This window comes from Capricornis sumatraensis, chromosome 16 (genome assembly GCF_032405125.1).
Source record: "Capricornis sumatraensis isolate serow.1 chromosome 16, serow.2, whole genome shotgun sequence".
Lineage (NCBI taxonomy): Eukaryota > Metazoa > Chordata > Mammalia > Artiodactyla > Bovidae > Capricornis > Capricornis sumatraensis.
Genome location: NC_091084.1, coordinates 77,343,818 through 77,357,335, shown reverse-complemented (window position 1 = coordinate 77,357,335; position 13,518 = coordinate 77,343,818). Strand labels below are relative to the sequence as shown.

General features: G+C 47.6%; 1 protein-coding gene across 1 annotated transcript in view; it reads left to right on the top strand.

Annotated features, from left to right (window-relative positions):
- The first annotated feature begins 6,333 nt into the window (after positions 1–6,333).
- The window catches only part of LRP4 (LDL receptor related protein 4), a 53,949-nt gene continuing 46,764 nt past the window's right edge, over positions 6,334–13,518 (top strand). The window contains 4 exon segments of the mRNA XM_068988050.1: positions 6,334–6,473; positions 7,905–7,972; positions 8,427–8,854; positions 8,857–8,938. Of these exon segments, the coding sequence (XP_068844151.1) occupies positions 6,334–6,473; positions 7,905–7,972; positions 8,427–8,854; positions 8,857–8,938 (718 nt within the window).

The window sequence follows — 13,518 nt, the reverse complement described above, 5'->3', positions numbered from 1 at the left end:
AAATCTCAGCCTTCAATTAGATGGGCTTTTCAGGTTCTTCAATTATTATTACATAGTTCTGAAATTTTTACCCAAACAAATAATCATCAAGGTAAACCAATAAATTAGAAATCAACTCCACAATCCTGAATATAAGCAAGCGATATGAAATCGATCAAAACACAGAGAGGGCTTGAGATGCGACAGTCAGTACCGCAGCATAAGGAATGGAAACATCAAACTCAATAGAAAAAATGCCCATGAGAGAGGATATGTTGAGACATCAATTTATCAGATTATAATTTCTAATTATAAAGAGAAAATGAACAGACATCTCTGGCTCTGCAGAGGATCTGTGGAGAGACGGATAGGGAAGAAAATCCTCCTTGGAAATGAAAACCACAGAAAAGCAAACATAAATATACCAAATAGTTTTAAACCTCAAGGAAACAATAGAAAGAAAAAAAATGCAGTCTGAATTATTGCTACAAAACAGGTTCAAGAAACTAGGACAAGCTTTTATCAACTCATCAAGCAGAAAGATGCTAAAGGCGAAGCAGCTACTAAGAAATGCAGGTCATGAAATTCATGCTGAGCTACTAGGCTCTTCTTCAAAGACTTATCTTCCATAAGAGAAAAGCAAAAACTAAGTGTGGTGCCCACTGCATGAGGTTTACATGTTTACTTTAAAATACTATTCACAGACAAATCATTTTAGACTGCCCCAGATCAGCAGACCAGAACTTTGGGAGAACTTGCAAAGAACGGTCACAAATTCTTGGTCAGTTAAAGAAAACTAATGCATCACAAGAAAGTGGTTTAGAGGACATGGCTTAAATTGAACTGGAGCCCAAAGACAATTACAGACTCGTACCTTCTTGTTATTTTATATTTTCTGTGCTGCAAAAAGAGTTGGAAATGATACTTTCATGTAATTTAAAAGAAAGAAAGATTTTTTTTTTACTCTTCTTGGTAGCCCACAAAAATTAGCCATGACTTCCTCTGTCCAGGAGTATGCACCTTGATAAATATTTATGTCATTTTCTCTAAGGGAATAGTAGGACAGTGTTACTCATTTAATAAATTATGTAAAATGGAAAAATTCCTTGAAATCCAAACTAGCAAGTTTCACTCGAGAATAAACAGATGACTTGAATACCTGTCTGTTTATAAAGAAATGGAATTTTTAGTTAAAAATCTTCCCACAAAGAGAGCTCCGATTTTCCAAAATGTGATTTTGTATCCTTTAAACATTTAAGTTTATGAATTAAAATAGAAAACATTATCTAATTTCCCTTTGGAATTCTTCTTTGTCCCATGGGTTATATGGAAATGTATTATTCAGGATTTCCATACACCAGAGGGTTTTCCAGAGGTGTTTCTGTTTTGTTTAATTTTTTGTTTCTTTGTGCAATCTGTGGGACCTCAGTTCCCCAGCTCAGTTCAGTTCAGTTCAGTTGCTCAGTCATGTCCGACTCTTTGCGACCCCATGAATTGCAGCACACCAGGCCTCCCTGTCCATCACTAATTCCCGGAGTTCACCAAAACTCATGTCCATCAAGTCGGTAATGCCATCCAGCCATCTCATCCTCTGTTGTCCCCTTCTTCTCCCGCCTTCAATCTTTTCCGGCATCAGGGTCTTTTCCAGTGAGTTGGTTCTTCATATTAGGTGGCCAAAGTATTGGAGTTTCAGCTTTAGCATCAGTCCTTCCAATGAACACCCAGGACTGATCTCCTTTAGGATGGACTGGTTGGATCTCCTTGCAGTCCAAGGGGCTCTCAAGAGTCTTCTCCAACAACACAGTTTAAAAGCATCAATTCTTTGGTGCTCAGCTTTTTCCACAGTCCAACTCTCACATCCATACATGACCACAGGAAAAACCATAGCCTTGACTAGACGGACCTTTGTTGGCAAAGTAATGTCTCTGCTTTTTAACATGCTATCTAGGTTGGTCATAACTTTCCCTCCAAAGAGTAAGCGTCTTTTAATTTCATGGCTGCAATCACCATCTGCAGTGATTTTGGAGCCCCCAAAAATAAAGTCTGCCACTGTTTCCACTTTTTCCCCATCTATTTCCCATGAAGTGATGGGACCAGATGCCATGATCTTCATTTTCTGAATGTTGAGCTTTAAGCCAACTTTTTCACTCTCCTCTATCACTTTCAGCAAGTGGCTTTTTAGTTCCTCTTCACTTTCTGCCATAAGGGTGGTGTCATCTGCATATCTGAGGTTATTGATATTTCTCCTGGCAATCTTGATTCCAGCTTGTGCTTCTTCCAGCCCAGTGTTTCTCATGATGTACTCTGCATATAAGTTAAATAAGCAGGGTGACAATATGCAGCCTTGACGTACTCCTTTTCCTATTTGGAACCAGTCTGTTGTTCCATGTCCAGTTCTAACTGTTGCTTCCTGACCTGCATACAGGTTTCTAAGAGGCAGATCAGGTGGTTTGTTATTCCCAACCAGGAATCAAGTCTAGGCCCTCAGTAGTGAAAACATGGAGTCCTAACCACTGGACCACCATGGAATTCCTTGATTTCTAGTTTGGGTCCTCTGTGATCAGATATAAAATCTTATATGGCTTGAATCTTTTTGCCTTTATTGAGACTTGTTTTACGATCTGGAATATGGACTACCTTAGTAAATATGCCTCAGTAGATGTGGGTGCACTTTGAAAAGAATGTTTATCCTGCTATTGTGGGGTGGAGTGTTTTATAAATGTTAATTTCACACGTTACACATGTAGCTAAGGACTGGAAATAAAATGTAAACAATATATTAGAAAAAGTAGACTTTAAAATTTATGTCATTAAAAAAAAAAACACGATTTGAATTATCCTACTAAGTTATGAGTTCCTGGAAGTCAGAGACAGTCTTCATTCATCTTTCAATTTCCAGAATCATGCACAGTGCGTATTAAACACTTTCCCCCCTACTTTAGATTAAAAGCCTAGAAAATGAAGGCCATCCAATCCATGGGACTTATGATTGCCTCACAGGAACCGATTCATGAAACAAATTCATTAAATAAAGAGGCCAGCAGATGGCAAGGCATCATTGAGAAGATTAAAAATCAACCAGACAGCACTGGCATCTCTTCTCTACACCTAAATACTATGTGTGACAGATCATCATAGCTTAAGAAATACCCAGAAAAAAAGCAACTACCTCAACAACAGGTGTAGAGATTATGCTGCCTATAGACAAGAGAACTAGTTTATGAAGATGAAAGGGAATCTACTAGGAATCACTAAATAAACTCAGGATATGAACTGGACGTTCCCAAAGTTTTGAATCTCAGGACAAAAAGCTGCAGTTGGTGTCTATTTTTTTCTCCCCCAAGTCATCTTCTATATTGTCACAGAGTTTATTGCTCTAAAATTGAAATTTGACCATGTTACTTCCTCACTTTGAAAATACTGCTGACTCACCGTTACTAGGATGAAGCAAAATTCCTTAACATGCAGACATATACATTCCTTCACAGTCTGGCTCCAATCTAGTTTTCCAGCCACTATGCCATTCACTCTTTCCTACCCATGTAATTCTCTTGCCATACCTTCCTTCCCACTCACTATTCCCAAACATACTGAGCTCATTCACACCCTCTTGCTTTGGGATAAGCTCTTCTTGCCACCTAGAATGTACCTCTTCCACATCTTCTGCCTAGTAAACTTGTACATAACACTTCCCTGGTGGCTCAGCAGTAAAAAAAATCCACCTGTAATGCAGGAGACTTAGGTTCAACCCCTGGCGGGGGCGGTGGGAAAGGGGGGAAGATCCCCTGGAGGAAGGCATGGCAACCCATTGTAGTATTGTTACTTGGGGAATCCCATGGGCAGAGAAGCCTGGTGGACTACACAGCCTATGGGGTCACAAAGAGTTGGACATGAATGAAGAGACAGAGCTTGCACCCATGCAAACTCTTACACATCCTGTAAGACTTCGGCAAAATGGCACCATCTCCATGAATTCTTATTCAATCTCCGATATAAAACAGAGTAAAGGCAATGAGTAAGGACAAGGCACATGTAGGGTGGTAAGCTCTGAGGCTATGACACTGAGCTGAGAGTGGCCATAGAAGGGTCTGGGGAAACAATATTCTAAGTAGAGGAGATGGTTTGTGCAAAAATTGTGAGAAATGGTAGTGTGTTGCAGAGCTGAAAGAAAGCCTGTGTGCCTAGCGCAGAATGGAGGGGAAAGGTGGTCACAGAATTAAGTGGGGGGCAGCTCATGAAGGACCTCAAAGAACATGTGAGAAGTACAGCCATTATTCTGAGTGGAGCCATTATTCTGAGTACAGCCGTTATTCTGAGTAGGAAGCATGGGATGGTTTTTAGCCTAGTAATAATATGATCTGATTTGTTTTTTAGGAAGTCACTGTGCTGCTGTGTAGAAAATGAATTATAAGGGGGCATGTGTGAAACAGACCATTTACAGAGATGTTTGAGTCACGGTTGTTACCAATGAGTATTTATTCATTGGTCCATTTGTTTATCCACCATTCTAAATTCAACTTTGCCGCTGAAATTAGCAAGATGTACTGAGATGTTTGCTGCAAAAGCTCTACTTATATGTGTCAGGTATGTGACTATCAAGCTTTCAGGAGATTTTTTAAAAATGTGCTTGGAAGTCCCATTTTTCAGGATGTGCCCCAAGTTACACCAGGGAACTGTATCAGCCATGGTACTCAGATCTTGACTCAAATACTACTGTTGACCTGGAATGTGAAAAGTGTTGGTGCTAGAAAGGGTTTTGTGGAGCATCTGGAATTAAAGAAAGCCTAGAAATACAAACTGGACTATTTCTTTATGCCTCTTCTCTTCTGGTCTCTAGTAGCAGCTCCATGAACCTAGATAAAAGCATTTGCTGTTGCCGTTTAGTTGCTCGGTCATGTTCGAGTCTTCCGGGACCCCATGGACTGTAGCCCGTCAGGCTCCTCTATCCATGGGGATTCTCTAGGCAAGAATACTGGAATGGGTTGCCAAGCCCTCCTGCAGGGGATCTTTCCCACCCAGGGATCAAATCCGTGTCTCCTGCATTATAGGCGGATTCATTACTGCTGAGCCACCAGGGAAGCCCAGATAGAAGCATACCCATTGCTAAAAAGTTACTGAGATTTTTCTGTAAACCCTACAGACTCTTTCCTGGCTCAGGGCCTTTGTACATACTGTTCCTTCTGCCTAGAAGACCCACGCTATCCACTCTTGGTCTTGTGAATCTTACTCAGCATGAGTGTTAGTGCCTCTGACAAGCGTTGCCTGAACCCCCAAATCTAAACAGGCTCTGTCCATTTCCTCGAATACCCATAGCATTTATAGCTTTAAATTCATTCGTGAGATTATACTTTTAATGCCTCTGTATACTTGTAGCCTCCCCAACTTAGACTTTAAGTTCCAGGGATGCAATATATCTAGTTACCATTGCTTCTACAGTGCCTGGGACATAAGATATTCATAATAAATACTCCCACTAGGTGAGTCAATACTAGTAATAGCCAACCCTGGACAGATAGGTATGGACTCTTCAGCTCCTTTAGTTGTGCTTTCTCTTGTTTTCCATTTTATAGCTTTAAGGTCTCCCTCCTCCATTCACACAAGAACGTGATTCCAGCGATGGAGCAGTTTTTTGCAGACTCATGTTCTTAATTTTTTTTAACCAAGGTTTCTCAACCTCAGAACTATTAACATTCCAGGCTGGATAATTATTTGTTGTGGGGAGAGATATCTTGCCTATTGGTCTCTGTTCATTATTCACCAGTAATACTTGCTCCCAAAAATGTCACCAGGTATTGCCCCATGTTGGCAAAAATCATTCCTAATTGAGAATCACTGGTTTAAAGTGTGAAGTGTCAAGCCTTTTACTCTCTTAGAAGAATTACTTTTAGAATTCAGGTTGTCGAATGATGCATGGGTTAGAGGAGGATTCTACCAACCCAAGTGGATCAAAATAATGCCCATTTCTATTTTGTTTCTGTAGCACTTCCTGTGTGTCCTTTGAAAAGGCCATTTAGTGATGGTCTAATTCAAGGCAATGTTGTGACCTTTGAAATGCAGTCCCCTGGTCCGTTCTAGAAGGATGAAGGAAAGGGGGTGATGTTTCTGAGGAAACCAATGCCTCTGAGACCCCCTCTGGCATTGGCAATCCCCTACAACTTTCTTAGGGGCATGTCCCAGAGGACAATAAAAGGGAGACAAACAGCCCATTCTGGCATGCTTTTCAGGATCTCTCACTACAAACAAGAAAGTCTGAGAGGCTTGGTAAAAATAAATATGGCTTAGCCCTCCTGGCACAAGAGCAGTTTCTGACAGCCAAGACTTAACTCACCCTAGGGGGTGACCCAGCCAGGGACCATGCAACAAGTTCGTTTCTACCCGTTGATATTCCCAGTGATTCACAGCAGCCGGGGACGGCCCTGTACACCAGGACTGTGTGGAACCATGGAGGAGGAGGACTGGGAACGCACGCAGAAAATGCAGTCTCCTGAGCCTGAGTCAGAGGGGGAGAGCCAGCCTCCCTGCTCCTCTTCAACCCCAGAAAAACAACACAAACCATGCCTTCTGGAAAGGAACCTGTCTTTTGAATACAGAGTGGAAACTGTTTATAAATTCTTAATCCCCTGACACTGAAAGTATGGTGACCGCCTGTTCTGGATTTTTGGGGACAAATGTATTCATTATACCACATGTCCTCAGTTTTCATGTGGGGAAAAAAAATATATGGCCTCCAGAATCACGAGGTCTTCCTCAATAGGTCAAAAAACAAGCCTTCATAAGCAACATATACTGAAACCCTGAGACCAATGAAAGCTGCATCAAAAATGTTGTGGGGAGGGGGATTGAGAATCAGCCTCTACTTTTCACTTTTTTCTCCTTGGATTTTAGGCTCAGATGACACCGGTCTTAAAGGTTGACTGTTTTCCCAGCAGTAAGATCAAGTAAACCTGATCTGACTCTACTGCCGCCATCAGACAGCAAGAAGAACTACACACAGATAATGCCTCAGTGTTAGTTACCATGGTGACGTTAGTGCAACCACATTTCATCTGTGTAAAAATTTCAGGCAAAACAGAATAGAGAAATATTGGCTAAGAAGTAGTGAATACCGCATTTCTTTCTTGCTATTGCGAACTTAATGTTAGCTTTGGTCAAAGATGATAATTGGAAGTGAAAGCCTCTGAAAAATTGCAGGCAAGCAAGGATGAAATGGTGACCAATCCACTGGAGCAATCTCCTAATCTCTTTGCTCTGTACCAAATTACTTTCCCCTCGGCTAACCTGGGGCATTTGGGGCTTCCTGACTCTATTTACTAGTGAGAGGAAAGTGGTTTAAGAAAATCGCTAATGATCCAAAGGCAGAAACTGCTGGCATACTAGCTTGGATAGAAAAATGGTATACAGGACCCTAAGGAAGCTCCAATACTTAGGCCACCTGATGCAAAGAACTGATTCACTGGAAAAGACCCTGATGCTGGGAAAGAATGAAGGCAGGAAGAGAAGGGGACGACAGAGGATGAGTTGGATGGCATCACCGACCCAATGGACATGAGTTTGAGTAAGCTCTGGCAGTTGGTGATGGACTGGGAGGCCTTGCGTGCTGCATTCTATGGGGTCGCAAAGAGTCGGACACGACTGAGCAACTGAACTGAACCGAAGGAAGTCAGGGACTTGGACAAAAGAAGCAGGACAAGATTCAACCTAGAAAATGGAAGGTGGTAACAAAATTAATCCATATTATTAATATATGCTGGAGAGAGGCACAGGCCACAAAGCGAAGACAAGAGAGAAATTTACAACGGTATATACTAACCCCAAAGTTAAATATTGCTAGAAGGCTCTAGAGACTGGAGCTGGGAGGAGGCTGAGGTCTCTGAGAGGATACCACTGCAAGACTTAACTTCCTTACCCCCTTCCTTCCTTGCCAGGATCAGAAAATCAAAGAAGGTGAAGAGGCTAACCACGCTGATTTACAAAGACAGCGAGGAGGAACTACGTCTGGGCCAATTCTGGACGTCTGAGCTGGGGCGACAGGACCCAGACAACCACCTCAGGAAATGAGTACATGAAAAGGGGAGGTCGTGGAATTCTTTAGCCCTCGAACAACGCTGCCTAGACTGGGGGCCCGGGTGGCCGGGGGAGGGCGGGGGAAGGGTGGGGGCGGAGAAAAATCTCAGAAAAGAAATTTTGACAGTGAGAACGCCAGTGAAGATGCAGCGCTCCAGGCCCCCTGATGGCCCTTGTTTGATGTCTGTGAAGCCCGAGAGGATTATGCATTAGCAAGCGCTGCGTATCCTGAGACATCAATAAAGTCTGGACTCGGGGCCCGTAGGGGGGCCGGGGTCACGTCCAGGCGACTCGGGTCAGCTTGGGTGCACCACTCTGGCCCAGAACTAGAGTGAGCGGGGATCCGAGAGTTGCCGCTACGATGACACCTTTTTTTTTCTAAGTTAAGGACATCCGAGCAGTAGTAACGGGGACAGTGCGTGGGGTGGGTGGGGGGGCTCTCTCGAGGGCTAGGAATGTGGGGGTGGCTTGCAGAGGAACTGGGCCAGCGCTGGAGGCGCCGGCGGGTGGGGTCCGGGGACCGGGAGGCGGGGGCCGAGGGCGGGAAGGGGCCGGGCCGGCGCGGGGGGCGGGACCAGGCGCGGTGGCGGTGGCGGGGGCAGCGGCGCTGGGGGCGGGGCGGCAGGGCCCGGGACACCCCCCTCGCGGTCCCCTGGCGGGGCGGCTTCGGCTCGGCCCGCACTGGAGGCAGCAGCAAGCCGGAGGCGACCGGCGGGGCGCGCCCGCAGCCGTGGACCGGGACGCGGCCCCTGAGCGGGGAACCTCCGCCGATACCCTCCGGCGCGCCGTCCCGCGGGAGCCGGCGGGACCCCCGGGCCGGCAGGGAGCGCCGGCGGCGGCACCATGAGGCGGCCGTGCGGCGCGCTGCTGCTTGGCGCCCTGCTCTGCGCACACGGTAAGCGGCGCCGCCGCGCTCGCGCGCACCCGCCAGCCGGGAAAGTTTGTCCCCGGGCTCCGGCCGCTGCAGGACTCAACCTTCCGAGAGCTGATCGGCGCGGGCTGGGGCCTGAGAGCCCCTCGCCCTCTCACTCCAAGCAGTTCGCCCGGAGATCGTGTGCCGGGGAAGGGGACCGGGAGCTCTCCACCCCTCCCCGCCCCCGACTCCTCCAGCCCGAGATGGGGCAGCGGCGACCGAGGAGCTCCCCGGGCTCGGGTCTGGGCCAGGCTGGGTGGAGGGTGTGTGTGGGAGGGGAGAGGTCGGGGGAAGATCCAAGGCGTTCGCCCCCTCCTTCCCTCGCTGCTCTTTGAAGAGCTGGGGTGCTTCCCGTTTCGGGGTGACCCACGGTCTCTGTGTCCTTGGTGCGAATGAATGTGTGCGAAGAAAGGGAGGAGGGGAAGGATGGTCGCTAAAGCACAAATTGTAAATAGTCTTCCTTCCAGGGTCCGGGGTGGAGGGAGGTCTCAGGAGGATTGCGAAGAGAGGCTCCAGTGGAATCTGAATACTTGAGCTCAGGGGATTCCTCCCGATTCGAGGAGCAGCTGCTCGGACTCCGGACCACGCTCCCGCCGGGGTCCTTGGGCACTGCTCGCTCGCAGCATCCCCACTTAGCGGTGTTTTGGGTTCCCTCTCCTGGCTGTGACCAATCAGTTTCTTGCCCTGGATCCTTCCCGGAGGAGGGGGAGGGGGAAACAGGGTTGGAAAAAGGGGCAGAGGAGGGACAGAGGGAAGAAACTGCTGGAAGGCTCCCGCAGATCCGTCCTTGCTGGGACAGGGGGGCGGGTGTCGCCGAACCTCACCAGGCAGCCCCCCACCCCACACCCGGCCCGCGCGGTGGCCCTCGGGGGAGATGGAGGGGTGGCAAGGGGACTGCTGCTTCATCTGCTCCTCATTAATAACTTGTTTGGTGCCCGAACGCAACTGTCGTGTGCAATGACGGCTCGGGTGGAATCTGTTTCTCGGCAGCCGGCTACGATCGTGGGTGAACCCCGTGATTTAGCAGCTGCCTCTAGTTGGTGCCCGAAGATCAAAGAACTTTGATCTTTGAACCCCAACCCTATTCACCCCCCTCTGTCCAACCGAGGTGTAGAGGGTGGGGGGGCCGGTGGTTGTGGAATCTGAGTCTTCGCATTCTCCCCCCGCCGCCGCCGGGATGAGGCGCTGGACGGGGTTCAGAGTGGTGGGGACTGGAGACCACGGCCTCCTAGCGGATTCTTTCTTTAACGTAAAGGGAGCGCGCGTGGAAATAGTGCAGATTTCGGAACTTGCCTGGCAGGGCGTGGAGATGCCTGAACACTTGTTTTAAAGATTGGTTTACCTCCCAAATCCAAAACAGAGTTCTCTGCCTGTTATTTAGACGACCAGTGGGTTTTCAGGGACTTTTTTCCATGCCCACCGAGCGCTTAACTCTTCTCCTGGAGTAGCAGCGCGGCCACCATGCTCCTCTCTGGACTGTCCTCTCCCCCTCCGGGGTTCTCTCCTCGAAGGTTATTTGTAGCCTCTTTGGCGTGTTGGGACAGCGGCCCTACTAGGGTAGGAATGTAGCTGCTCTTCCCACCACATGGGCCCCTTAAAGGGACAGCTATGCTTTTTGGGGGCTTTTCCCCTTCGGCGGCTAGGCAAGAGGAGGGAGCTTTCCTCCCTGCCCCCTGGAGGAAGTTTTGAAAAAGATCAAGGGAAATGGCATGGCACTGAAGGAAAAAGAAAAGGCGGGGGTTGGGGGGGGGGGGGGGGGACGCTAAAACGGATACCAACAAAGCCAGAGAGGAGATTGTCGCCTTCTGCCCTGGGGAGAGGGGAGCTGGAAGGCTCCCGGCGGAGACTGGCCAAGAAGATTTTATTGCTCCAGAGCTGTCAAAACTGCATACACTACATCTGCATTGAGAACCGGGGTAGAAAGTTGTGTATATTCTGTGCATCACAGAAGAAGGATAGGAGGGCTCTTGGTCACTCTTTGGGTTCTTTTCAAGGTCAAGATATTTAATGGAAACTTCAAGGCATGGGAGGCTCTCTGTATATGTGCCCAAGGACCCTCAGTGGCACCAAGATCTAAACTTTGCCTAGCCTGCTGCTGAGCCATCCTCGGAGGCTTGGAAGGGACAGATTCATGGTTCACCAGTGAGACTGAACAGTCACTCAACCAAAAATACCTATGTTCCAGGGGCTCAAGGAGAAGTCACTGTGTCATAGTCGATGCATTAGACAGATCTGACCTCAACTAGGAATGAATTCAAGACACTAAAATTCAAGGCACTTATTTGGATGCTGCTAGTACTTGGGACTTTTCCTAGAGCCTGTGGGATTGGCCTGAACCTGTGTAATACTCCTAAAGATTTTTGGAAGGAAACTTGATGACTGGTAATAGCCCTGGGAATCTTCCTGTTGAGGGTTGAGGTGAGGCCTCGGACAATCCACCACCATCTGGAGAGTGGAAACCCTGTTTGTCTTGGAGATCTCTTCCAGGTAAGCCTTGGTACATAGAGGGTTATTTGTGAGGCTGAGTGACAAAGAGTGGAGCTGAGACTGGTCTCCTTTCCATCTGGTGTTGTCACGGTGCTCTGTTGACCTTGTCCCTGATCTTACTGAACTTGTGAAAGATGCCTGGCTTGTCACTGATTTTGGATTTCCTCTTCTGTACCCTGCTGGGTATCAGATAACATCTTTGGGACTGGCGCATGATATTAAGAATGACAGGTGCAAGGGAACTGAGTAAGGCCTTGTCTGATACTGAGCACACTGGACTTGCCCATCTTCTGGGCCAGCGGAGAACACAGGACATTACAGAGGACAGGATGTTTTACTAGCCTTTCTCATTCTTTCTACGGGTTGACTGCTAATCTTGATCCCTAAGAAGAAGGAAGATGGGAGAGGCTGGCTATGTTGCTTCTCCTTTGAAGGGAGGGTCAATCCTAGGGGCTTCCAAAATAGGGGCAGAATTTTGGAGACTACTTTAAGAAGTAGTCTTGTCTTTTTTTGTGTTTGGACACATCTCGTAATTTCATGACCGTTCCATGCCCGTGACCAACTAGGTCCGTTAGCCTGTTCCAGCCACGGTCTCTACATTCCTTGACACAGTTTAGCTACGAGTTTTGTCACAGTTGCCTGGACATGGGGCATCTGGCCCCAGACTGTGTCTGGATTACCATCTCATCTTCAGTACTGGAAACCTTTCTCCCTTTCTCAGCCTGGTGGGATTCAGTGTCCCAGGAAAGATTTCATGCTGACTGGTTGGCTGGCAGAGCCAGGGTTTGGCCCTATAAATAGCTCTGGTGAATGCCTGTGCTTGCCACTCTCCTTCCAGCTTCGAGCAGACAGGGTCAGGTTGTTTTTCCCCAGCACACTCAGGAGCATTCCCTGAACTGGGCTCTGCACCCATTCATTTGTTCATTCATTCCCTGGACACACATTTGTCAAGTGCTAATCTAATCCCTGCATGCACAGCTCCATGATCAAGAAGCGCAGGCAGTTTGAATCTTGGCTTCACCACGTCTTGGTGATCCTGTATAAAACACTTGATCACCTTGAACTTCAGGGTTCATATCTGTAAGGAAGGGGCTGGAATAGTAACAAACTATCATGCAAGGATCCTGTAAAAATTAAATGAGATAATAGTACGTTCAAATCATTCAGCACAGAGTCCCACAGATAAACGTTGGTTGTTAGCTAGCGTGCTTGCAGAAATGGATTAGAGATGAGTTTCGCCTTTGAACTATGGGAATCAGGCAAACAAGTAGTTAAACTACAGTGTCATGTGCTAAAATGGAGGCTCAGCCCTTCATTCATTTAAGCTGAGTTTTGCTCTTTTTTTTTTTTTAAGATCATGCCCCTTCTTTCCCTCCTTGAACACCTAATGAAACTTGAGCATATTTCTCTCCTATCCACACTTCGGAAAAGAAGTCTGTGGAGCTCTGCTGCGAGTCTAGCGGGCTCACTCTGCCTCAGTTCCCCTGGGTCAGAGCCTGGGAGGCGGGGCTTTTCTCTGAGAGCATCCCCGTGGTCGGGGTTGCAGCCAGCCTTCTCGCCCTAAGGTTGCTGTGACCCTGGGTGAGGGGTTCTGGCTGAGGTCTCCTGGAGCTGCAACCATTTAGAATTCCAGGCTCTCCCTCCCACTGGCCTGGGAAAGGACAGGCCCCAGAGCTCATAAGGTAGTAATTGCCCCAATTTGGGGGCCGGGCCGCTGTGGGGCTGCCTTCGTTCAGGACTACTGTCTTCAATCCAGAATCCTGTTGGCATGCAGGGAGAATAGATTGGAGTCTCAAGCCCACGACCCAGCCCCCAGCCTCTCCACTCATCGAGTTTGACCCCTGTGGTCTCTTTGTTTTTTCCATTTAAGTTGGTGCCACTGATGTGATGGTTGGGGGGGTGGGAGGCTGTGGAAAGTTGACCGTAACCAAGAGCAGCCGTTCCAAAGAGCTGATTCTCCAGCTTTCCCGGCAGTCCTTTGACTCCATTTTCTGGTCTGCATTTTTGATTTAGCAAGAAGCAAACATCCTTGGTGCCCTTGGGCACCTTTTACGCCCTTCCGAGCAAACTTCATT